Source organism: Nicotiana tabacum, chromosome 19 (genome assembly GCF_000715075.1).
Source record: "Nicotiana tabacum cultivar K326 chromosome 19, ASM71507v2, whole genome shotgun sequence".
Taxonomy (NCBI): Eukaryota; Viridiplantae; Streptophyta; class Magnoliopsida; order Solanales; family Solanaceae; genus Nicotiana; species Nicotiana tabacum.
Genome location: NC_134098.1, coordinates 115,833,327 through 115,857,560, shown reverse-complemented (window position 1 = coordinate 115,857,560; position 24,234 = coordinate 115,833,327). Strand labels below are relative to the sequence as shown.

The 24,234-nt window shown below is 38.9% G+C and overlaps 2 protein-coding genes and 1 pseudogene across 2 annotated transcripts; all 3 read left to right on the top strand.

The window, feature by feature from the left end:
- The first annotated feature begins 10,618 nt into the window (after nucleotides 1-10,618).
- On the top strand, nucleotides 10,619-20,700 carry LOC107824823 (putative RNA helicase SDE3; annotated as a pseudogene).
- LOC107824826 (uncharacterized) lies at nucleotides 20,005-20,700 on the top strand. Its single transcript, XM_016651631.2, has one exon. The coding sequence runs from the start codon at nucleotides 20,151-20,153 to the stop codon at nucleotides 20,670-20,672; it is 522 nt and encodes a 173-aa protein (XP_016507117.1). The 5' UTR covers nucleotides 20,005-20,150; the 3' UTR covers nucleotides 20,673-20,700.
- A 280-nt stretch (nucleotides 20,701-20,980) lies between these two features.
- On the top strand, nucleotides 20,981-23,192 carry LOC107824832 (uncharacterized). Its single transcript, XM_075239292.1, has 2 exons — nucleotides 20,981-21,125; nucleotides 22,906-23,192. Exons 1-2 carry the CDS (start codon nucleotides 20,981-20,983, stop codon nucleotides 23,190-23,192), a joined length of 432 nt encoding a protein of 143 aa, XP_075095393.1.
- The last annotated feature ends 1,042 nt before the right edge of the window (nucleotides 23,193-24,234 follow it).

Genomic DNA, 24,234 nt, shown 5'->3' with positions numbered 1-24,234 from the left:
TTTACTGACTTGCTTCTGCTTTCTTGCCTTGTGAAGATTTCATTCATGCCTTGCGAATGTTTTCATAAGGATTTAGACTATTTCATCGAATTCGGCCTTTGTAGCCTTTATGGCCGAGTGAGTGTTTGCTCGAACTTGAAATAAAAATAGCCCACAGGCTTAGTAGTCGAGTGAACGTTTCAAACTCGAAGTAAAGTAGCATGTAGGCGTAATGGTCGAGTGGGTGCTTGCTCGAACTCGAAATAAAAGTAGCACGTAGGCTTAGCAGTCGAGTGAATGATTCGAACTAGAACTTAAAGTATCGTAGCCCGTAGGCTTTGTATGATCGAGTGAGTGATTGCTCGAACTCGAAGTAAGATAGCTCTTAGGATTTAATAATTGAGTGAGTGATTACTTCGAACTCGAACTCGAAGTATCGTAGCCTGTAGGCCTTTTATGATCGAGTGCGTAATTGCTCGAACTCGAAGTAAGATAGCCCTTAGGCTTTAATAATTGAGTGAGTGATTGTTTCGAACTCGAACTCAAAATATCTTAGCTCGTATGCTTTTTATGACCGAGTGAGTGATTGCTCGAACTCAAAGTAAGATAGCCCTTAGGCTTTAATAATTGAGTGAGTGATTGTTTCGAACTCAAACTCAAAGTATCTTAGCCCGTAGGCTTTTTATGATCGAGTGAGTGATTGCTCGAACTCGAAGTAATATAGCCCTTAGGTTTTAATAATTGAGTGAGTAATTGCTTTGAACTCGAACTCGAAGTATCGTAGCCCGTAGGCCTTTTATGATCGAGTGAGTGATTGTTCGAACTCGAAGTAAGTTAACCCTTAGGCTTTAATAATTGAGTGAGTGATCGTTTCGAACTCGAACTGAAAATATCTTAGCCCGTAGGCTTTTTATGACCGAGTGAGTGATTGCTCGAACTCAAAGTAAGATAGCCCTTAGGCTTTAATAATTGAGTGAGTGATTGTTTCGAACTCAAACTCAAAGTATCGTAGCCCGTAGGCCTTTTATGATCGAGTGAGTTATCGCTCGAACTCAAAGTAAGATAGCCCTTAGGCTTTAATAATTGAGTGAGTGATTGTTTCGAACTCGAACTCAAAATATCTTAGCCCATAGGCTTTTTATGACCGAGTGAGTGATTGCTCGAACTCAAAGTAAGATAGCCCTTAGGCTTTAATAATTGAGTGAGTGATTGTTTCGAACTCGAACTCAAAGTATCGTAGCCCGTAGGCTTTTTATGATCGCTTGTATCAAAAAACAATTTGACGGTGGTTGGCCTTTAAGCTTGTTTGAATTATGAAGCAGGAAGATCTTTTCAAAGTGTGAGTTATCTGAAAAAAGAAGAAGTTCTTCTTTATAAGTCATTATACATGTGTTTGTATCTTGTGCCAGAGTTCGAGCAAAACTACGTGGTCATGGTTCGTTTTGACCACTTGGCCCTTACACGTTTCTCTATCGAGACCCTGTTCGACATGAATTTGATATAAAACAACTTTATTGTGCCGAACTTGATTTATTCGATTGGTAGCCCCCCAGTATTCGAGGTTGATTACGAAGGAGCCTCGGATACTATTGATTTGTCCCCGGGTAGCATATAGTTGTTGCCTCGTTAAAAACCTTGCCGGAAAAACCCATTTGGGATAAAAAGCCAAACTAAGAGAAAAAAGAGTACAACGCGTGCTTTGAAACCAGAGGTCTTGATATTTTTTGTCGAATTCCTACAATGAGTTAGTGTCGAATATACGTATATAGACGATAGAGAAGAGAAAATCATACCTTAACAATAATATCGGTTGAGAAGTGATATGTTCCAATTGTTTGGTAATGGTTTTCCATCCATTACTCCAAGTTTATAAGACCCTTTCCCGACTATATCGAGGACTTGATAGGGTCCTTCCCAATTTGGGCCGAGCTTCCCTTCATTAGGATCTCGAGTGTTGACGGTGACCTTCCTTAGGACCAAGTCCCCGGTCTTGAAATGGCGGAGGTTTGTTCTTTTGTTGTAGTACCTTTCGATTCATTGTTTTTGTGCAGCCATTCGAACCAGTGCCGCTTCTCGTTTTTCATCTAATAATTCGAGGCTAGTATTCATTGCCTCGTAGTTTGATTCTTTCGATGTATATCGCAACCTTGCGCTTGGTTCCCCGACTTCGACTGGAACTAAAGCTTCGGAGCCATACACTAAGAAAAATGGAGTCGCTCCTGTATTGGATTTAGATGTTGTCCGATATGCCCAAAGGAATTCGGGCAAAATTTCTCCCCACTTTCCTTTAGCTTCGTTCAATCTTTTCTTTATGTTTTGGATGGTAATCTTGTTCGTTGACTCGGCCTGTCCGTTCCTGCTAGGATGATATGGTGTTGACAATATCCTTTTTATTTTATGATCTTCGAGAAATTTTGTCATTTTACCGCCGATAAATTGCTTACCATTGTCACATGTTATTTCTGCTGGTATACCAAATCTACACACGATGTGATCCCGGATGAAATCTATAACCTCTTTCTCTCTTACCTTTTTGAACGCCTGTGCTTCAACCCATTTAGAGAAATAGTCAGTCATAAATAAAATGAATTTAGCTTTACCTGGGGCCGATGGTAGAGGGCCGACGATATCCATTCCCCATTTCATGAATGGCCATGGAGAAATGACTGAATGAAGCTACTTTCCGGGTTGATGGATCATTGGTGCAAACCTTTGACATTTATCGCATTTTCGAACGAACTCCTTAGTGTCCTTTTCCATGTTATTCCACTAGTATGCTGCTCTGATGATTTTGCGAATTAGTGGTTCGGCGCCGGAGTGGTTTCCACAGGTGACTTCATGGACCTCCCATAAAACATAATCGGTGTCCCCTGGTCCCAAACATACTGCCAGTGGTCCGTCGAACGTCCTTCTATATAATGTTCCATCTTCAACAAACGTGAATCGAGCAGCCTTGGTTCGTAGAACCCTCGATTCTTTAGAGTTCGGTGGGAGTTTTCCGTTCTTTAAGTATTCAATATACTTATTCCTCCAATCCCAGGTTAAGCTTGTGAAATGTATCTCGACATTCCCTCCCTCGATTATAGATCTCGAAAGTTGAACGACAGTCCCCGAGTCGATCTTATCTTCTTCGACCGACGACCCCAGATTTGCGAGTGCGTCAGCCTCACTGTTTTGTTCTCGAGACACATGTTGTAGGGTCCATTATTTGAAATGGTGTAGAGTTACCTGTAGTTTGTCCAAATACCTCTGCATCCCATCTTCTCGAACTTCGAAAGTTTTGTTCACTTGGTTCACCACTAGCAAAGAATCACATTTGGCTTCAATGACTTATGCTCCCAAGCTCTTAGCTAGCTCGAGACTTGCAATCATGACCTCGTACTCGGCCTCATTGTTAGTTAATCTAGTAGTTTTGATGGATTGCCTAATAATGCCACATGTGGGAGGTTTTAATACGATGCCAAGCCTGGATCCCTTCACATTTGAAGCACCATCTGTGAAAAGGGTCGAAACCCCCGACAATGTACCTGATTTTAACAAGAGTTCCTTTTCAACTTCGGGTGCGAGGGTTGGTGTGAAATCGTCCACGAAGTCTGCTAAAATTTGGGACTTGATGGCCGTTCGAGGCTGATATTCAATATCGAACCCACTGAGTTCGACGACCCATTTGGCCAGTCGGCCCGATAGTTCGGGCTTGTGCAAAATGTTTCGAAGTGGGCAAATTGTTAAAACGCATATGGGGTGACATTGAAAGTATGGTCTTAACTTTCTAGAGGCGCTTATCAATGCAAGCGCCAATTTCTCTAAGTGTGGGTATCTAGTCTCTACCTCTCCTAAGGTCCGACTTACATAATAAACAGGAAACTGCGTACCTTGCTCTTCTCCAGCTAGGACACCACTTACCGCGATTTACGATACCGCTAAGTATAAGTAAAGCTTCTCCTCTGTCTTCGGAGTGTGAAGTAATGGTGGGCTCGATAGGTACCGCTTTAGTTGTTCTAGTGCATGTTGGCATTCTGGGATCCAGGTGAAATCGTTCTTCTTTTTGAGTAGAGAGAAGAATTTGTGGCTTCGATCTGACGATCTTGAAATGAATCGGCCTAAAGAAGTTATCCGTCCGGTTAGCCTTTGCATTACTTTCACACTATCCACGACGGTGATGTCTTCGATGGCTTTGATTTTGTCGAGGTTGATCTCGATCCCCCGATCCGACACCATAAACCCGGGGAACTTGCCCGATCCAACCCCGAAAGCACATTTTTCGGGGTTGATCTTCATGTTGTATTTCCTTAAAACTTTGAATGTTTCCTGCAAATGAGTCAAATGGTCCTCTGCGCGCAGGGACTTAACTAGCATGTCATCAATGTAAACTTCCATCGATTTACCAATTTGTTCTTCGAATATCTTATTCACTAGGCGTTGGTACGTAGCCCCTGCATTTTTTAGCCCGAATGACATTACATTATAGCAATAGGTTCCATACTTAGTGACAAATGAAGTTTTTTCTTGGTCCTCCGGGTTCATGCTAATTTGATTGTACCCGGAATAGGCGTCGAGAAAAGTGAGGATCTCGTGGCCGGCTGTGGCATCGATCAAGAGATCAATGCTGGGCAGTGGAAAAGAATCTTTGGGGCATGCTTTGTTTAGATCTTTATAATCTACACACATTCTAAGTTTGTTCCCTTTTTTGGGGACTACAACCACATTGGCTAACCATTCGGGATACTTTACTTCCCGAATTAACCCTATTTTGAGAAGTTTAGTTACCTCATCTCTTACAAATGCGTGTTTTACCTCAGATTGAGGTCTTCTTTTTTGCTTCACCGGTTTGAACCTAGGGTCCAAACTCAGCTGGTGCGTTGTTATCGATGGTGGGATCCATGTCATGTGTAAATGGGACCAAGCAAAACAATCTATGTTATCAATAAAAAATTGAATAAGTTTTTTCCTGAGTTCGGGGGTCAACCCCGTTCCCAGGTATACCTTTCTCTCGGGCAGACGTTCGATTAATATAACCTGCTCCAGTTCTTCGATCGTTGACTTGGTGGCGTCGGAGTCGTCAGGGACGATGAGAGCTCGAGGTATCGGAAACTCTTCCTCGTCATCTTCTATTTCCTGATTCACCGATTGGGTCGAGACTGGTTGTTGTGATTGCTATTTGGTTTCTTGCCTATCTTTTGTGCTCGACCTTTCTGAGGTCGATAACGTTGGTATCGGTATTATCTCACCGACCGCAAATATTTCCTTCGCAGTATGTTGCTCCCCGTATACTGTCTTCACGCTGTCCGACGTAGGGAATTTTATCACTTGGTGTAGAGTCGAAGGCACTGCCCTCATATTGTGGATCCATGGTCTTCTGAGTAGGGCATTGTACCTCATATAGCCTTCGATTACGTGGAACTTGGTGTTTTGGATGGTTCCAGCCACATTTACGGGCAGAATAATTTCCCCTTTAGTTGTTTCACTGGTCATATTGAAGTCGTTTAAGACCCGAGCTGCGGGCGCGACTTGATTCTGTAAACCGAGCTTCTCCACTACCCAAGATCAGATGATATTCACAGAGCTACCTGGATCCACTAAGACACGCTTAACTTGAACTTTATTTAATAGGATAGAAATTACCAGAGCGTCGTTGTGAGGTTGAGAGATGCCCTCGGCTTCTTCAATTCCGAATGATAAAGTGCCCTCGGGTACATAGCCTCGAGTTTGTTTTTCCCCTGTGGCCGGTATCTTGCCGTATTTTAGCACGGGTCCCTGTGGAGTATCGACCCCACCGATGATCATATGAATGATATGCAGAGGTTCCTTTTCTTTATCTTTTTTGCTGGCGTCCCTTTCTCTGAAGTGATTCTTGGCTCGGTCACTGAGGAACTCTCGAAGGTGGCCCTCATTGAATAGACGGGCTACCTCTTCTCTTACTTATCTACAATCCTCGGTCCCGTGGCTATGCATACCATGATACTTGCACATCGAATTTGGGTTCCTTTGGGAAGGGTCAGTTTGCATGGGTCTGGGACACCTAGTATCTTTGATTCTTCCGTTCGCCGATACAATGCCCGATGCGTCGACGCTGAAATTGTACTCCGATAACCGAGGTGCCTCTATAGGATCGGCATATTTATCAAAGCCACTCTTGCTCATAAGCCCCCAAGAATTTTATCCCCGATTACTCGTTCGATTGTTCCGAGCGGCATTGCGTGTTAAACCGTTATTCATTTGATCTGCGACGTACGATTGATATAGGTCTCTGTTCGGCCTTTACTCTCTGTCGATGTCCCTCTGGTTTTTAATAGTTGTCCTGTTCTGATGCATGGATCCGGAAGGAGCTCCCAACTGGTCGTCTTCGACCCTAATTTTTGACTAATAACGGTTGTGTAGTTATTTCTGGATACTCGATCAAAATTTACTTCAGCCGACGTGATGCTATTGAACTTTTCTCGTTCAACCCTTGGATGAAATCTTGGACGGCTCAGTTGTCTGTAACCCGTGGCAATTCCATGCATTCCATTTAAAATCGGGACACGAACTCTCTCAGTATTTCATTACCCCTTTGTTTTACTTTGAAGAGGTCCAATTTCCTTGTTGCAACCTTTATGGCACCAGCATGTGCCTTTACAAACGAATTTGCTAACATGGCAAAAGAATCGATGGAATTTGGTGGCAGATTATGATACCAAATCATTGCTCCCTCCGAGAGGGGTTTCTCCGAATTTTTTCAATAACACGGATTCGATCTCATCGTCTTCCAAATCGTTACCCTTGATGGCACACGTGTAAGAGGTGACGTGTTCGTTGGGATCGGTCGTACCGTTATATTTGGTAATTTCGGGCATACAAAATTTTTTGGGGATTGGTTTTGGGGTTGCACTCGGGGGAAAAGGCTTTTATATGAAATTTTTTGAATCCAACCCTTTTATCATTGGTGGAGCTCCCGGAATCTGATTGACCCTATAATTATATGTTTCTACCTTTTTATCGTTGGCTTCGACTCGTTTTGTGAGTTCCTCGAGCAATTTAGCAATTTCGGGAGTAGTCCCCGATTATTGCTCATTTGACTTCACTATGGTTGGCTTCGTTTTGTGGGTGATTTCTCGAAGCGGATTGGGCTCCGGCCTGCTTTGTACCTGAGTTTGGCTCTGCAACTGAGCTATCGCTATTTGCTGGGCTTGTAACATCTCGAAGATCATCCGTAAGCTGACTCCGATCTCCTCCACGTTATGGGTGTCTCGAGCTACGGATCGAGTACCGCCCTGAATGCTTTTTTCTGGTTCAGAACGTTGGTTCGCCTCAAGAGCCACCTGTGAATTGACATCTAGCGGTACTTCGACTCGGATTTCAGGTACTTCGACTCGAGCTTCAGTGACATCATTAAGTTGCCTTCCGGCCCTGGGTATCAAGTTGTTGGTTTAATCTTGAAGGCAGGCTTCGTGGTCGATAGGTAAAGCCATCAATCGAGGGTTTGCCATTGCTGATTCGAAGTTGTAAACTGGTGTGTATTGCAAATTTGTATCAAACAACCACCGTTACCTTTAGCCCCACGGTGGGTGCTAAACTATTTACCCGAAAAATCAGATATAGTTAACTTTATAAGTAGTTCTAAGGATATGTGATATAGCTTGACATAAATCGTACGTAGAAGTGAAAATATTTAGATTCTTGGCTATAAAAACGGGAGATAAATTATTGAACAAGAAGAGTGGGTATGCTGAGTAAAACAAGCTCAAGAGATTTATTCTTCAATAAGAGAAGTAGTCTTTTCTTACAATGTGTGAACCTGCCCTGTGCTTACAAGGATTCCCCCCTTTATAGTAGAGGGATCTTATTTTATTTATAATAAAAAATATATAGTGGAGAACCCGTGATGAATTGTCTCTTCCTCGATTCCCGCCAAGATTCTCTCCCCTAGTGTGATTGCAAAGGCTCTTGTCTGCAAGCTCGATACTGGCTCGAGCTCGGTATTAGGTCAAGCCCTCGGCCTTGGTTCGAGTTCGACATTCGGGGTGAGTGTCAATCTGTCTGTGCGTCTCCGACAACCTTCACGTTGCCTTGCGGTTCGATTTGGTCATGGGCTCGATAATGATACCGAGCCGATTCCTCGATCGGTTTTGGAGCTCGAAGCTTGTTTGTACTATCTTCGGAACTCGTCTCTAAGTCTCACTTCGGTCGCTTACCATTCGAACTCGATCAAACGTACGAAGGTTGAAATCTATTTCGACCGCATACAGTGTATATTAAAGCCTTCACGAAATTCTTGGTTATGCCACCGTTAACATGTGGTCATGAGTCATGATTTTGGCTTTGTGCTTTGCTTTAGCATTTGATAGAGATACAACATTTTGTTTTCCTACTCTTATAGAAAATAATGTTCTCTATGAAAAATATACAATAACAAGCTAAGAACCTTTTACCAAAATTGAAAAGGCCCAATCAACAACATTATATCCACTTATGTATGCCTCTTAAAATTAAATCACTTACTTGATCAAACATATACCATTCACATTATAATTAGGGATTCATAATGAGTTTTTGGCAAAAATCATCCTTCAATTATGGCTCAAAACTAGGGTACATTCTTGTGTAATAATAGTGAACAAAAAACATCCCTTAACTATTCAAAAAATGGCAAGATTTATCCTTCTGTTAAGCTATAACCAAAACATGTGCCAAGTACGTGACTTCCCTCCCCCCCCCCCCCCAATCCCCCTTCACTCCTGATTCTATCCCTCCCGAAACTATCTCGCTCTTCCATATTCAGTGAAACTAAGGTTTCAAAAGCTATACGTTCTACGTTTAACTTCAGAAAATAACTAGAGCAACATGATAAGTTATTTTCTTGAACAAGAATTGAAGATAGGGCTATTCTCCATTACTTATCTTCCCACACCTCACAAACAAGATAAAAGCAACAATAAACATTGAAAATATTTTGGCTTTTCCCATTCTATGGAGTAGTATTTTTGCTATTTCTCAAACTAAATATCTTCCTCATTCTTAAAAGCACCAGATCTTGTTGGTTGAAGCATAAGAAACAATAGGAAAATACTGGCTCGAAGTTTAAACGGCCAATTATCCACACCAACTATAGTATTATTGATATTACATATCTTTAAGCATTCGATAATATCATATACAATAGCTTTCATATTAACTTATACTGATGTTACTGAATTTACAAAGTTATAGTAAGTCTTTTATTTAATATAAAGGTTTATTATTTTAATATTTATTATATTCAAAGAAAAATCAAGTTTTAGAAGCCTTAGTTTCGGTGAAGGATGAAGACTAGATGATCGGGAAGGACAAAATAGTGAGATTTGGGGGGGGGGTCACGTGCTTGACACATGTTTTGGTTGCAGCTATTAGTTTCTTAACGGGAATTAACGGAAGGATTATTTTCGCCTTTTTTGGATAGTTAAGGGATGTTTTTGTTCACTATTATTACACAAGGATGTACTCTAGTTTTGAGCCATAGTTGAGGGATTAATTTAGCCAAAAACTCGATTCATAATCATTTTACTCTTCTTCATATATTGAGACTCTTATTTTACAATGGTTCAAGTAGTTTAATTGGACCAAAATTAATTTATTAACTTAATTGACTCAATATTGATAGGTGCAGTGAGAGCGGGTTAATTTTCTTTACAAGAAAGATTTATTAGGCCCCGTTTAGATTAGCTTAAAAAAAGTGACTTTTCAGCAAAAATAGCTTTAAGTAAAAAAGTAATAAGTTGGGGTTGCCCTGCTTATTACTTTTGGAATCCTTTTAAACTTATTTTAGGCACCCTTTTTTGACTTTGACAAACACCGAAAAAAAGCATAAAAGCTGATTTGACCGGCTTAAAAGCATATTTGGCCAAGCTTCTCCAAAGGCCAAAAGTGCTTTTTTTTTCTTTTCAAAAACACTTTTTTTCTTAACTTAAGGTGTTTGGCCAAGCTTTTTTGGGGAAAAAAAGTATTTTTGGGAAGAAGCAGAAGCAGTTTCTGAGAAGGAGAAAAAAGTAATTTTTTTCAAAAGCAGAAATAGAAGCAGTTTTGACTTTTCTTCTTACCAAAAATACTCTTAACAAAATATAGTACATACCAAAATAACCGTTAAATCTAATACTTAGGATATTAATGTATAAGTATTTCTTCTTATTTTTAGGATAATTTTCTAATATACAGTGACTTTAAGGGTGAATGGTTTTATATTTGTTGAATAATTTTTAATATATTTGAATAATATTAAAATAATTAAAGTACTTTTTAATTTTATTTTCATATTTTACTTAAATTAAATGAAAAAGATTTAATTATTGCCCGTAATAACAAATTTTTGAGATTATTTATTTACTTATAATATTAACTATTAAGTAAAAATCTATTCGTGTCCTTATTCGTAATTTGATACTTAAAAGCTTTTTTTGAAAAATTTGCCAAACACAAATTATTTCTCAAAAGTGATTTTCAAAGTAATTAGTCAAACACAAATTATTTCTCTCAAAAATTACTTTTTTCAGAAGCACTTTTGAAAAATAAAAGTCAATCCAAACACCCTCTTGCTCTAAATTACTACAAAGAGTCATGTTCCTTGACACTACAAAAGCTCATAAAAATGGTACTGGACTTCATTGAAACTTCTAAAGTTTAAGAAAAACTTCTCCATTTGGGAAATGCGATATTTGTACAACGGTTATAAATCAAGAGCTCATATATAACAATATGGATTAAATTCTACTATTAATGGTGCTTTAGCAAAGTACTACTGCAAACCGGGAAAGTCTCCTCCTTCAAGTGTCTGGACTTTTTATCAAACCATAACAGCAGTAGGTACACTTTTTTTGGATCTTTTTATTTCTTCATTCTGATTAATCTAATTCAAATTTTGAACGTGAGTATGAATAAATGCAAATTAAGCATTTGTGCTAAATCGCCATTTTCTTGATCTTGAAGAAGCGCAAGTATTTTGGTTTGCTGCTAGCTGGTAATCTTGAAAATGATGTTCTCTTCAACTGATTTTAGATATTGCATGTCTCCACATACGGAAAAAATGATAAAATGCATTTATGCCATTTGGCTAATTTTACTAATTTCCGGAACCATGTAGAAGTATTTCTTTTGTGCTTCTTGTACGTTGACTGTACAGGTGGATTTGGAATTTAAACTTGATGAATTCAATTTTTAAGGTTCCTACAACTGAATATGTTGCACTTGTGGGTAATCATAAAAATGTCACTTCATTAGTTATCTTGGTAAGGTTTTCACACATCTCTGTTAGATGTGAATACTTGCCTTTGTCCCCTGAATATGTTGATTTTATGTCAATGAAGGAAGATCACTTGAGGACTTAGGTGAAATGCATCATTTTAGCATATGCCCAATTTGTAACTGGGAGGTTCTTGCTTTGTTGTTGATCATAACGTGTGTATACAATTTGACATTGCTATGTTTTTCCTTTAGTTTAGGCAACATGCAACTGATAGCATAGGATTAGTGGTAAGAAAGATAAACAATTCAGCCATGGCTTTTTTTCCATTGGAGCAGGAAAAAAATGAAGGGGAGCCTTGGAGCAATGGTAAAGTTGTCTCCTGTGACCTATAGGTCATGAGTTCAAGCCGTGGAATTAGCCATTGATGCTTGCATTAGGGTAGGTAGCCTACATCACACCCCTTGGGAAGTTGGGATGCGACCCTTCCCCGAACCCTGCGTGAACACGGGATACTTCGCGCACCGGACTGCCCCAAACAGGAAAAAGATAGTTTAGTTTTTCGGTATCTATCAGATCATAGCTTAGTGTCACGACCCAAAACTAACCCTGTCGTGATGGCGCCTATCGTGGAACTAGGCAAACCGACTCATTTCCAAAACAACCGATATATTCATTTCAAAGATAATTTCAAGGTAAAAACCTTCATTTAAAGAGTTCAAATCAAAGAAAAACAGAAGTGCGGAAAAGAAAAGCCCGACATCGGGGTGTCACTAGCCATGAGCATCTACTATAATCTGTCTAACAATATCAAGGCTAACTTAGCCTGGAAAATAGCTAAATACAGCTAGAGGAAGATAAGAGGGAGAAGAGCAGGGGCTACGATCGCCAAACAGCTTCCTTACTATCTCCAAGAAAACCTGTAACCAGAACACTCAATAACAGCTACCGTGTCCAGCTACACCTGAATCTGCACACAAGGTGCATGGAGTAACGTGAGTACGCCAACTCAGTAAGTAACAACAATAAATAAAGACTGAGCAGTAGTGACGAGCAATAAAGCATGTAACGTTCATATCAGGAAATCTCAGCAAAATACCACATGCTCTTAAAAATCAGGATTTGAATCAAACATCTCGTTTAAACCTAGTTCCAGTAAAAATCATTTTAAAGACATTTTTCCAACAGTTTTTCGAACAAAGGCTCAATGCAAATGTGAGTAAAAATGATGAAATCATAAACAGCCCCTCGGGCATACCTCACAGTCACTCTTGCCACTCGGGCATACCTCACAATCACTCTTGCCACCTCACAATCACTCTTGCCACTCGGGCATACCTCACAATCACTCAGCACTCGGCACTCGCACTCGGTAGGTACCTGCGCTCACTGGGGGTGTGTACAGACTCCGGAGGGGATCCTTCATCCCAAGCGCTATAATCTGTACGGACAACTCACGTGCGATAATAATAAAGTATGCTGCAGGCGGGCAGCCCCGATCCACACTCATCCTCACAAATCAGGCCCTCGGCCTCACTCAGGTAATAAATATTTCAAGCCACTCGGGCATTTCAGTAAAACAGGGCATTCGGCCCAAAACATTTATATGCATCAAAATAGAGTCATAAGACTGAGTTATGCATTAAACAAGTATAACCATGACTGAGTATAGATTTTCAATCGAAAACAGTGAGAGGATGATACAAAACAGCCCCTAAGGGTCCAAACAGCATTGGCGCAAGGCCCAAACATGGCATTCAGCCCAATTTACAGAAATTCTTTCTAAATCATATAAGTATCAACGGTTTCAACAAAGTATGCAACTTTACAGTTGCTATGGGGCGGACCAAGTCACAAAACCCCAACAGTGCACGCCCACACGCCCGTCACCTAGCATGTGCGTCACTTCAAAATAATAGAATGATACAAAATCCGGGGTTTCATACCCTCAGGACTAGATTTACAATCGTTACTTACCTCAACAAGATGATCCCAACATCGAGCAAGCTAATCAATACTCAGGAAATTTCCACTCCGTGCATATCCACTCCTGAATGCCTTCTTGTCTCCTCAATTTAATGCTAACGATTCAAAACTGAAATTCACCCCTTAATGATAATACAACGATCTACTTTACTAAGCAACTTCAATCTACAATATCAACATCCATTGGGACCGACATTAGTAACCCATTCCATAGTTTCATTGTATTCATAAATTTCATCACCAAGATTACCATTCACCTTCTCTCTTATTTTCTCAAAAGTACTATTCATGCCATGAACTAGAGTTTTATAATCCAATCTTTCAACTATTAAAACTTGTAAAAAATGCTTCAAATACTTCTAACTACTCATAATAAACGAGTTTGAAGCATTGGAATTACCTCTAGTAGATCAATCTTGAAAAATCACAACTTTGGTGATTTTTGTGTTCTTGAGGATTTGATGATGAAATCTTGTATTTGGATGTAAGAATGATATTAGAAATCATGTATATTGAGTAATAATCAACCCAAAACATCATTAACAGCTTACCTTGGTTGATTGGACTTGATTTGAGCTCAAAATCGTCCCTTCACCTCAAGAACCCTAACCCCCAAATACTCAAAATATCCCCCTTCCCCGACCTTGTATTTATAGGCCCAGATTTCTGGGTTTCGGATGCGGCCCTGGATGCTTCGCATCCCCACTTCACTCCTCTTTGAAGGTCGGATGCGGACCTGGACGCTATGGCAGCACTTCACTGCCAGCCTCTCTTTCGGACGCGACCTCGGATGCTTCGCATCCGCAGGCTCCTCCGCCAGCCTTTGGTAATTTGGTCATAACTTCTTGTAGGAATGTCCAAATGACGAACGGTTTGAAGCGTTAGAAACTAGACTCAAAGATCTTTCATTTGATAGGTAATAAACCATATAACACTTCGTATAATGAGAGTTATGATCAATGGAATTTAGGTCTTATGCGAACTCACTTGAAACTTTATTCTTATGAAATTTCCAACTTCCAAACTTCTCATTAACCATCCGAAATCATCCCGAGCCCCTCGGGACCTTAACCAAATATACCAACAAGTCCTAAGATATCATACGGAGCTATTGGAATCATCAAAATTAAATTCCGAGCGTGTTTACACATAGATCCATATCCGGTCCACTTTTCTAACTTAAATTTCTCAATTATGAGACTAAGTGTCTTATTTCACTCCGAGTTCCTTTCGGACCCGAACCAACTAACCCGATACAACTCAACACATCTGAACAACACATAAATAAGGATAGATGGGGGAAATGGGGCTATAACTCTCAGAACGAACGACCGGGTCGTTACACTTAGTTAGTTGATATAGTTTATGATTAGGTCGGACCCTAACTCCTGGTAGCAATACTTTTTGTGGACTTCACATTTTGGGATTGGATTACAGTTAATTTAACGTAGTTAGAAAAGCAAGCAAAAATAGATTTACCGTAATGTTTGAAACCTTTTTCTCCTTGTTGTTTGATCAATAGGCTTTCTAAGGAGAGGACAAGAAATGGAGGGTTAAAAGCTAAGAAGGAAGAAATAAGGAAACAGGACAGCACTTGTGTTTACAATATTTTCACTAACATTGTGAAAGACAATGTTCAAACCTCTTAAACTTGGTAAATCAATAGATAGATTTTAGTTTCATTCCATTGTTTCTTTCTCAGAGAAACTAGTGTTTGTGAACACGACATGTAATAACATTGGAGCTCTGAACTAGCATTATGTTGACGTCTTTTGTCTTGCAGAGTTGAGAATTTCAGGCAAATCTTTGTAACATTTACGCTTTAGTACTCTTAAAATTGACTGAATTTATGACAACTTCAAGAACTTCAAGAGTGATGACTCTTCTAATCTAAAGTTAAATTTATGTTCTTCTAAAGCAAAGCGCAACCAAGAGGTTGTGAGTTCGAGTCACCTCAAGAGTAAGGTGGGGAGTTCTTGGAGGGAGGGAGCCGAGGATCTATCGGAAGCAGCCTCTCTACTCCAGGGTAGGGGTAAGGTCTGCGTACACACTACCCTCCCCAGACCCCACTAATGGGATTATACTGGGTTGTTGTTGTTGTTGTTGTAAAGCAAAGCGCAGTGTTGAGATTTAGTAAACAAGCCCAGTGAAACCCAACACTAGAACAGAAGTAGTATGGCTGCATGCTAAATAAGAGGCACCTGTTCAAACACACTTACTTTTGATAGCAATAACCATGTAAATTAGCTTAGCTGATATCTCAGGTTCCAACAATTTCATTGACATGATATGTTTTGGTTCATACTTTTTTGGCAAGCATTTGTTGCCCCAGTATGCTTACTATATAGATTCTAACTAGTGACTCTGCATAAAATATACTGTAATGTGTATCAAAATCCTTATCTTTCAGAACTTTAGAAGTTCACTGCCTCTTTTTCTTTACAGATGGATACATTTGGGAGGGACCATGGAGATGATGAATATTCTATCATTGGAGACAAGCAGGAGTTTAGTTTTATTGATTTTGAGGATGATGACTCTGTTTGCAACTATCAGTCAAATGAAGATGGACCGGTTATTATCTCAAACCCATTTCCTTTCGTACGAGGAAAGCCTCAATCGGTTTTTGTTGGAGAAACATTTTCATACCCTATTACTTTGGAGAATACAACAAGAGAGTCAGTGCCACTTTGGGGTGTGAAGATTTTCTGTTCAAACCCTGCTGACTCTTTCACTTTATCATCATTTAAACCCCCTTCAGTTGATTCAGATGCAGATTATTCAAAGGTTTTCAGAGGGATTTTCCCTTGATGATAGAACACCCCAGCCACAGCGGACTCTGACTATTTGGTTAACTTGCAAACCTAAGGAAATTGGTTTGCACACGTCTATTCTGGAACTTGATGTTGGAGATGATAGGATTGAACGCGTGGTTTTTCTATTGGCTGAGGATAAAGTTTCTCAGTCGTTGTCTACCAGGAAACCATATTCAAGGATCCCACGACGCGGACAAGCTGCCCATGAGTTCTCTGTGGCTGCTGCACATAATGTTAAAGTGATGAGTAAAGGGTTCAACTTTATGCTCCCTCAGTTTGAAATCCCTGAGGAAGTTAGAAACTTATTGACAAACAAGAAAATTCCTGAAATTGTTCGAGAAGGTTTGAAGAGGGAGAAATATGCCGATTACTTCAGCACTCTACTTATCATGGAAGAACTACATTTGGAGGTAAAATTAGTCCCTATCTGCAGTATGCGTGGAAGTAAATTGTGGTCCTTGATTATTTAGGTTGTGGTTCATAATTTATCTGTATTGTGGTTTATATGAATGGTATGTTGTTTTATTTCAGAAGGAAATGAGAAACTATGATACATTGAATGCCAAAATAAAAACCAGAAGGAATCGCTTATTGGCTCTTGAACTCCCAGGCCTGGCTCCCTTGTGCATGGAGATTTTGTGTTTGCCAGACTTACCTTTGAAGAACCAAATCACTCAACTCCTACACATCAGGTTAACCTTTATATTTTCATTTTAAGGGGAAAATGAGTTACTTTACTGGAAGAACCACTTTAAATAAATTATTTTTGCTGTTTCGTCTTCACAGAGGCGGATCCAGGATTTGAAATTTATGGGTTCCTGTCGCAATCTAGATCAAATTAATAACCATAATAACTGGGTTCACAGTTAGATATTTATAGATATTTAGTAAATTTTTTAATAAAAATACAGTGTCTACGCAAAAGTTACTGGATTCCCAGGAACCCATATACTATACTCTAGATACGCCCCTGCGTCTTCAAGACTAAATTAATGAACTCAAATTGGATCTAGAGTTGACAATTGTAGCTAATATACTCAAGGGAACCACAGATTATTACCTGTCTTTTTCTAAAGAAAGCATGTAAAGTTTCTGATTTAGTGTCTTAAATTAGTAACACAAGGATTGTCAGAGCATAACAACAAGTTACATCTTTGCTCGGATATAGTTCTTAATATAAATATCATCCTCTTCTGCAAATATCTTCCTGAGCACAGAGTAATAATGCAATGATCAGAGGAGTAGGCATCTTGCTTTAACCTCCCAGAGTATGCCAAATATGAACCACAAAAATTGACTATACAAATAGAGATAGACAGGCCTAGTCTGCTTTACTTTCTGGCCAAATTTGTTTTGAGGTCAAAAGTTATTTAATTGTTATGTTTCACACTCCATGTTCTATGTATTTTGGTTCTTTGACTTGCAATTTGGAGGAAAGCAGTTAAAAGATTATTTTTATTTATACTCACATGGCATGTTACCTTTCTTGCCTCTCAGCATTGGTGAAATGACTTTGCAAATAAATCTTATCTTTTAGGCCTTTCTCCAACCTTCATTCGAACAGTTGGGTTTTGAATTTTTTGTATCTTTGTCCTTCTGAATCTAACATAACACCAAGTAAAACAGTAAGTTCGAAGCAGGATAATCATGTAATATTAGCATACTGTAGCAGACAATCCACTAAAAATACCTTGTAAGTGTCTAACAACAAGTGATAATTTCCAGGGTTACATATACTGTATCGAGCCAGATGAAGTTCTCTTGAAATTTTGTGAGGACTTTCATATGCAACATCATCCCCGGAACTTGTATGACATTCAATTTTCATGCAACAGAGTTAACATGAGGAGACTATACCAAACTGTCCAAGCAGCTGAAGGTCTAGACCTGAATATTCTCTTTCCTTCAGAAATAATAGACCGGTCGAATAAAGGAACTCCCTTAGTTCCATTTGCATCTCTCAATCAGAAGCAGCTGCTATCTGTTGAAATGATTCTTGGTTGTAAGGGTGCACCTCCTTATGTGATCCATGGGCCTCCAGGTACGGGTAAGACGATGACAGTAGTGGAAGCAATCTTACAACTTTACACTAGAAGGAAAAATGCGTGCATTCTCGTCTGTGCAGCTTCCAACAGTGCAGCAGATCACATACTATAGAAAATTGTTAGCGATGAAACTGCTGAAGTGAAAGATAATGAAGTTTTCAGGCTAAATGCTTCTAGTCGTCAATATGAAGATATTAAGCACGATTTTCTCCGCTTTTGCTATTTTGAGAACTCCATTTTTAGGTGTCCTCCACTCAAGGCATTGTTGTGTTATAGGGTCATTATCTCTACCTATATGAGTTCATCTTTACTTTTTGCAGAAGAGATTAAACCTGGCCACTTCTCCCATATTTTCTTGGATGAAGCTGGCCAAGCATCAGAACCAGAAACAATGGTCCCTATAGCTAATCTTTGTCGTCAGGACACAGTAGTCGTACTTGCTGGAGATCCTAAGCAATTAGGTCCAGTTGTATACTCTGAAGATGCAACGACATTTGGGCTAGGAATATCGTATTTGGAGAGACTAATGAAATGTGATTTCATCACGAAGCTTGTTAAGAACTATCGATGTCACCCCACTATTCTAGACCTCCCCTCCAGGCTCTTTTATAGTGGAGAACTGATTGCATCTAAAGAGGATACATCCTCTCATAAGGCTTTGCTCCAACTTCTTCCACATGAAGATTTTCGGATACTCTTTGTTGGCATTCAAGGATGCGACGAGAGAGAAGGTAATAACCCGTCCTGGTTTAACAGAATAGAGGCAACCAAGGTAGTTGATATTATTAAAAAGGTCAGAGCAAGTGAAGATGTTAAAGAGACTGATATAGGTATTATAGCACCTTATCGACAGCAAGTACTAAAGATATCTAAGGTCCTTGAAACATTAGAGATATTTGATGTTAAAGTTGGAAGTGTTAAGCAGTTTCAGGGACAAGAAAGAGAAGTTATTATTGTGTCTACTGTCCGATCCACAGTCAAGCACAATGAGTTTGACAGAACTTACTCCATTGATTTCCTCAGTAATCCCAGGAGGTTCAATGTTGCAATTACAAGGGCCAAATCATTGCTCATTATTGTTGGCAATCCACACATAATCTGTAAGGTATGTTCTTTAACATCCCAATCCAAAAAGGAAAATCAACTAAAGAAACAAAAGAGAAAGGATGATTGCTGCATCCTTGAGTATTATTTTCTATGGCAATTTGGAAGTTAGACATTTTAGGGATCTTGCAATGATATCTCTGCTTATGATTTGATCCAAGAAGTGGAAAGTTCTAATCTTAAAAGTATTGCTTGTTTACTGTTGCAGGACATTTACTGGCAGAAGCTTTTATGGTACTGTGTGGATAACAATTCCTATCAAGGATGTCCTCTTCCTAGAAGATTGTCTGAAGATGTTGAGGAGCCAACATCTAAAGGATAAATCTAAACCTAATCAAAGCGGTGGTTGTTGGTGATATAAAACACAAGATCTAGTGGAGGGTGAATTGGCTGCTCGTTAATATTTCAAAAACTTTTCAAAACTTCAGTCGACTATATAAACCTATCAATAGACTAATTGCTAGATTTCTGCAAATATGTGACTTTTCTGAAATGCTCAACTTTTGAAGTGCAAGTATCTGGTGATGTTGCAAATAAGAGATTCTACTTTTTAACTACTAAGCGAGAAAAGATAAAAGATACATGCAAGAATCAAAAAATTGAGACACCAAGATTTATACTCTTTCAGACTTAGACGCGGACCTACGCTTCAAGAAGAGGGGTCACCTGACCCAGTTAACTTCCGCAATTTTTTTTGTATTTAAGTTTATATATGTTAAAAATAATCATATATTTTGCTTGGAAGCCTTAAGATCAAAAGTCTTAAGTCCCATTGGGTAGTTTGCTTGTGTGCCCCACCACCTTCAAAACCTAAGTCTGGGCATGCTTTCGGTCAATGTGATCTACGTCCAATTATTTATATCACATGCTGCCAAGAAAGTAGCCTTTTTTGACTTATCTTATCCTCTTTGTCATGCTCCCAAAAACTATGTCCTTACGTTTTTAACAATACTAAATAACTCTTTTGTTATATAATGCCAAGTTTTTCAGATAACAACAATCTGGTAGAAATTAGCAGCAGCTCCAGTATATATGGAATCATCAAGAATCACTCTCCGTCCATATAGATCAACAGATGTTGAAGATCTACTATTATGGGGAGGTGATGATCGAGTAACTCGATCCATCCATTTCAATACTTTGGCTTCCAAAGAAGATGCATTGACCTTCATTGAAAAATCTACCATTCCTTGGCGTCGATCCATATGCATCGATGACCGTTCGATTGGAATCGTGGTGGCGCGCCCTGGATCTGATGATGACAGATGTCGAGCTGAGATAGGATATGCTTTGGCAGTTGACTACTGGGGACAAGGGATCACTCCTAAGGCTGTGAAAATGGCAATCCCTCTGATTTTCAGTGACTTTCCTGAAATAGTAAGGTTACAAGCATTGTCTGATGCTAACAATAAAGCATCCCATAGGGTGTTGGAGAAGGCTGGATTTGTTAAGGAGGGCATGTTCAGAAAATATTTTTACTTCAAAGGGGAAATTAAGGATGTTGTACTTTACAGTTTACTTTCCACTGATTCTGTACCTTCATTAGATCCATAAAATTTCAAGATCTGTGCTTTCAACATCATCTTCTTGAACCCCTTTCTTTTGTTCTCTTCATGAACAAGTCTGTTGTACTTATTTCTTATGTTTTTTTTTTTTAATACAATACTTTGAATAGTATAATAGTGACAATGAAAAATATAAGATGAAAAAACCCTATCCAAAGTTATCTGTGATTATCTTGAAATGCAATTATTGTGTTGATGTGCTATTAATGTGATCTTCACCTGTTGCATTGATTTATAGTTTTTTTTTTTTTTTTGAGAAAATATATCAAATTTGTTCTATATTACATGCCACAGTGAATGCCTCGTAAGGCATTACAATTGACAAGTTCGGATAACATCCTATGTGTACAACGAGCTTTAAAGAAGAGGCTCCATCTTTGTCTGTCAACATCTTTGTCTCAACAAGAGGTGGAGGAAATGGCAGATAAACTGTTTGATTCATGTTGGACTGATTGATTATTTTCCTAGCCAAAATGTGGACTACTTCATTTCCTAGCCAAGGCTTCTCATAGGGTATTGGAGAAGGCAGGAATTTTCTACCAAGGTTCCATAACACATCAAGTCCAGATCAATGGATGTCAAATTGTGGTGGTTGATGTGGTTTACACTTTTCTATCCACAGATAACATCCCTCCAAGCCCATGAATTTCAAGTTTTTATCTCTATCATCTGCAAGTTAAGCTCTTTTCTTTTCTTCAGTATTGGCATCCTTAGCTTTTTACTCTTGTATTTTTCAAACCTATTTTGAGAACGCTTTTCTTGAGCCGTGGGTCTATCAGAAACAATTTCTCTATCTCACACAACGTAGGAGTGAGTATGTTGTGGGTTCACATTGGGTATGTTGTTGTTAGTTGTTGATGTGCAAGTTAACCTCTTCTTTTTTTTCACTGTTTCATTTATGTAAGTAATGGTACAGTGGTGCCACTTGATCAAGACCCAATTTTTAAATTATTTTTTTTTGGGTTGAAAGTTCGAATTTCAGATGTGACATTCTTAAATTTTTCTAATCTTCTTAATTAGAATTCCTGGCTCTACCACTACTTTTGAAGTTTTAAAATGCAGCTTCGGATCTCCCTTTCAATTATGCAACCTATGATTTTTTAGTAGAATTCACTGCGACTTGTTGGCTAATGAGTATAAGGTTCTAGGAATAGCAAGATATGGTGACTTTGTTCCAAATCAAGTGAAATTGTGCTCCTTAAGAAGAATTCATGGAAAATAATTCAAGATTTCCCCTGCTTCCTTTTCGTTGCTTGGCCTGATTGCAATTTTCTCACTGGTGCATTTCATTTGTTTTGCCTGATTGTAGTATAAATGTGGATGAAGATGAAGTGATGTTGCTACGTTGTATTTATCAATTAAAATGGATATAAACAGACGAAAGTGCTCTTGAACTTCAAAAATACTGTTCCACAACTTAAGAAACATAAAAAAAATTAAAATTTGTAGTATTAAACATGTTATGATAAGAATCTTTGAAAGTATCACCGCAAAAAATGCATAAATAGATAGTGGAAATTTCAACGATCAGCTGGTTTCGGCAATTCAGACCAAGGCCCTTGATTTAGGTGTCCACCACAATTTCACATGCAAAAACAAATGATGCCCCACTGCCCATTGTCACAATTTAAAACCCCCCCTAGTCTTTGACTAACAATTCGTAAAGGTAGGTACTACTCCATTTATGTTACCATAGTATATAAAGCTTAGCTGAGCAACCTATAATCCATTAGAGCTCCAATTATTATGACTGAGATATCTGCTTCATACTGGAAATAGATATGGACTCCTCTAGAATTAGTCTGCGTCCATTTAAGTTAACGGACGTTGATGATATGATGTTATGGGCAGGCGATGATCGAGTAACTCGGACCATCCGATGGAACACTTTGACCTCGACAGAAGAAGCGTTGACCTTTATCAAGGAAGTGTGTCTACCTCACCCTTGGCGTCGATCAATATGCATCAATGACCGCTCCATCGGGTTCGTATCAGTATTTTCTGGATCAGGTGAACTTATTTTTTCTATTTATGCATTCATTCAGTATCTTTCTTGAGCCGATGGTATATCAGAAATAGTCTCTCTACCTCATACAAGGTAGGGGTAAGGTGTGTGCATACCTCACCCTCCCCAGACTCCACTTGTGGGAACACATTGGTTATGTTGTTGTTGTTGCATTTATTCAATCACTAGACCAACTAATTCGGATTCTCTAAATCAGGTGATGATAGAAGCCGAGGTGATGTAGGATATGCTATTGCAGTTGAATATTGGGGGCAGGGGATTGCTACAAATGCAGTCAAAATGACAATCCCTCAAGTATACAATGACTTTCCTGAAATAGTAAGGCCTCAGGCATTAGCTGATGTTGAGAATAAGGCATCCCAAAGGGTATTAGTGAAGGCTGGGTTCATAAAAGAGGGCATATTGAGAAAATATGGCTACCACAAGGGGAAAATAGTGGATCTGGTGATGTACAGTCTCTTATCCACTGAGTCTGATATTTAACAGTCTTGTTTTGCTCTTTACTATGTAAAGATCTTTTTGTGTATTGACTGGAACTCGGCAGAGTTTCACTCTCCAAATAAAAGGGCATTCAGGTTTTCTGTTTTACATAGTATCAACTAAGTCAAATGTGATCTTCAGAATGGGTACTATCTGTTTGTTTGACAATAAATTTTGACGCCACAGAATATGATAAATTGTTTATCGCTCTCAGTTAAACTCATTGAATTAGGTGTAATGAAACAGAAAATGCTGTGAAATATTAAGGGATTGTGGTAAAAACATTTAGGTCAGATCAGATGATACCCTTATACTGGTTTGATGAAAGTGCCAGAGAAGTAATAGTATGACTAACTGAGCTTTGCAATCGTATATTAACTAGAGAAAAGATGTCAAACGAGTGAATATAGCGCGAGTTAGATAAAAATGATATGGTGTTAATTAACCACAAATAGCTCGAAAGTCAACCAAAAGAGTGGGGGTCTCAAGTAATAGCAATATGACATATACATGCACTATATCAAATAGCTTTCATAAGAAGGATTAAGGTGAAGAACGATTAGACGAAATTGTAATGCCCAAGTGAAAATAATCCACATACCAGGACTCCATCTTCAAATAAAATGACATGATGAACAAGAACATAATAAAAACTCGAAAAATGACTGAAATTGAGGAATGCGATGTGATGGGAAGATTACCTTCCAAAATTCCAAGGCAAATTCTATAGAATTACATACTATATGCAATCGAATGTTAAGAATCCAAGGAAAACATATCCAAATGTCATAAAAACGTGGACATTAAGATGGATATGTCTTCATACTCGCAAAAGATTAGAGATCATTACATACGACAAATGGTGCAAAAAGAAGGCATCAAAGAGAAGAGATAAAATTATATTAAAAAGTTAATGCTCTACGCCGACTTGCACATGCATCAGTCCGGAAGTAAAACATTATGACGAACAAATGTGCTAAAAGAAGACAGAGGTACCAGAACTCAGAAAAATTAACTTAAAAAAAAACACCCTCTCTCTCTCTGA

Bases quoted from the DNA above. Each gene is read 5' to 3' on its own strand.
- LOC107824832 (XM_075239292.1), top strand. From the start codon at position 20,981: ATGCCTCGTAAGGCATTACAATTGACAAGTTCGGATAACATCCTATGT. The intron at 21,126-22,905 runs GTTGGACTGATT...TCTCTAAATCAG, and splicing joins AGATAAACTGTTTGATTCAT to GTGATGATAGAAGCCGAGGT.
- LOC107824826 (XM_016651631.2), top strand. From the start codon at position 20,151: ATGGAATCATCAAGAATCACTCTCCGTCCATATAGATCAACAGATGTT.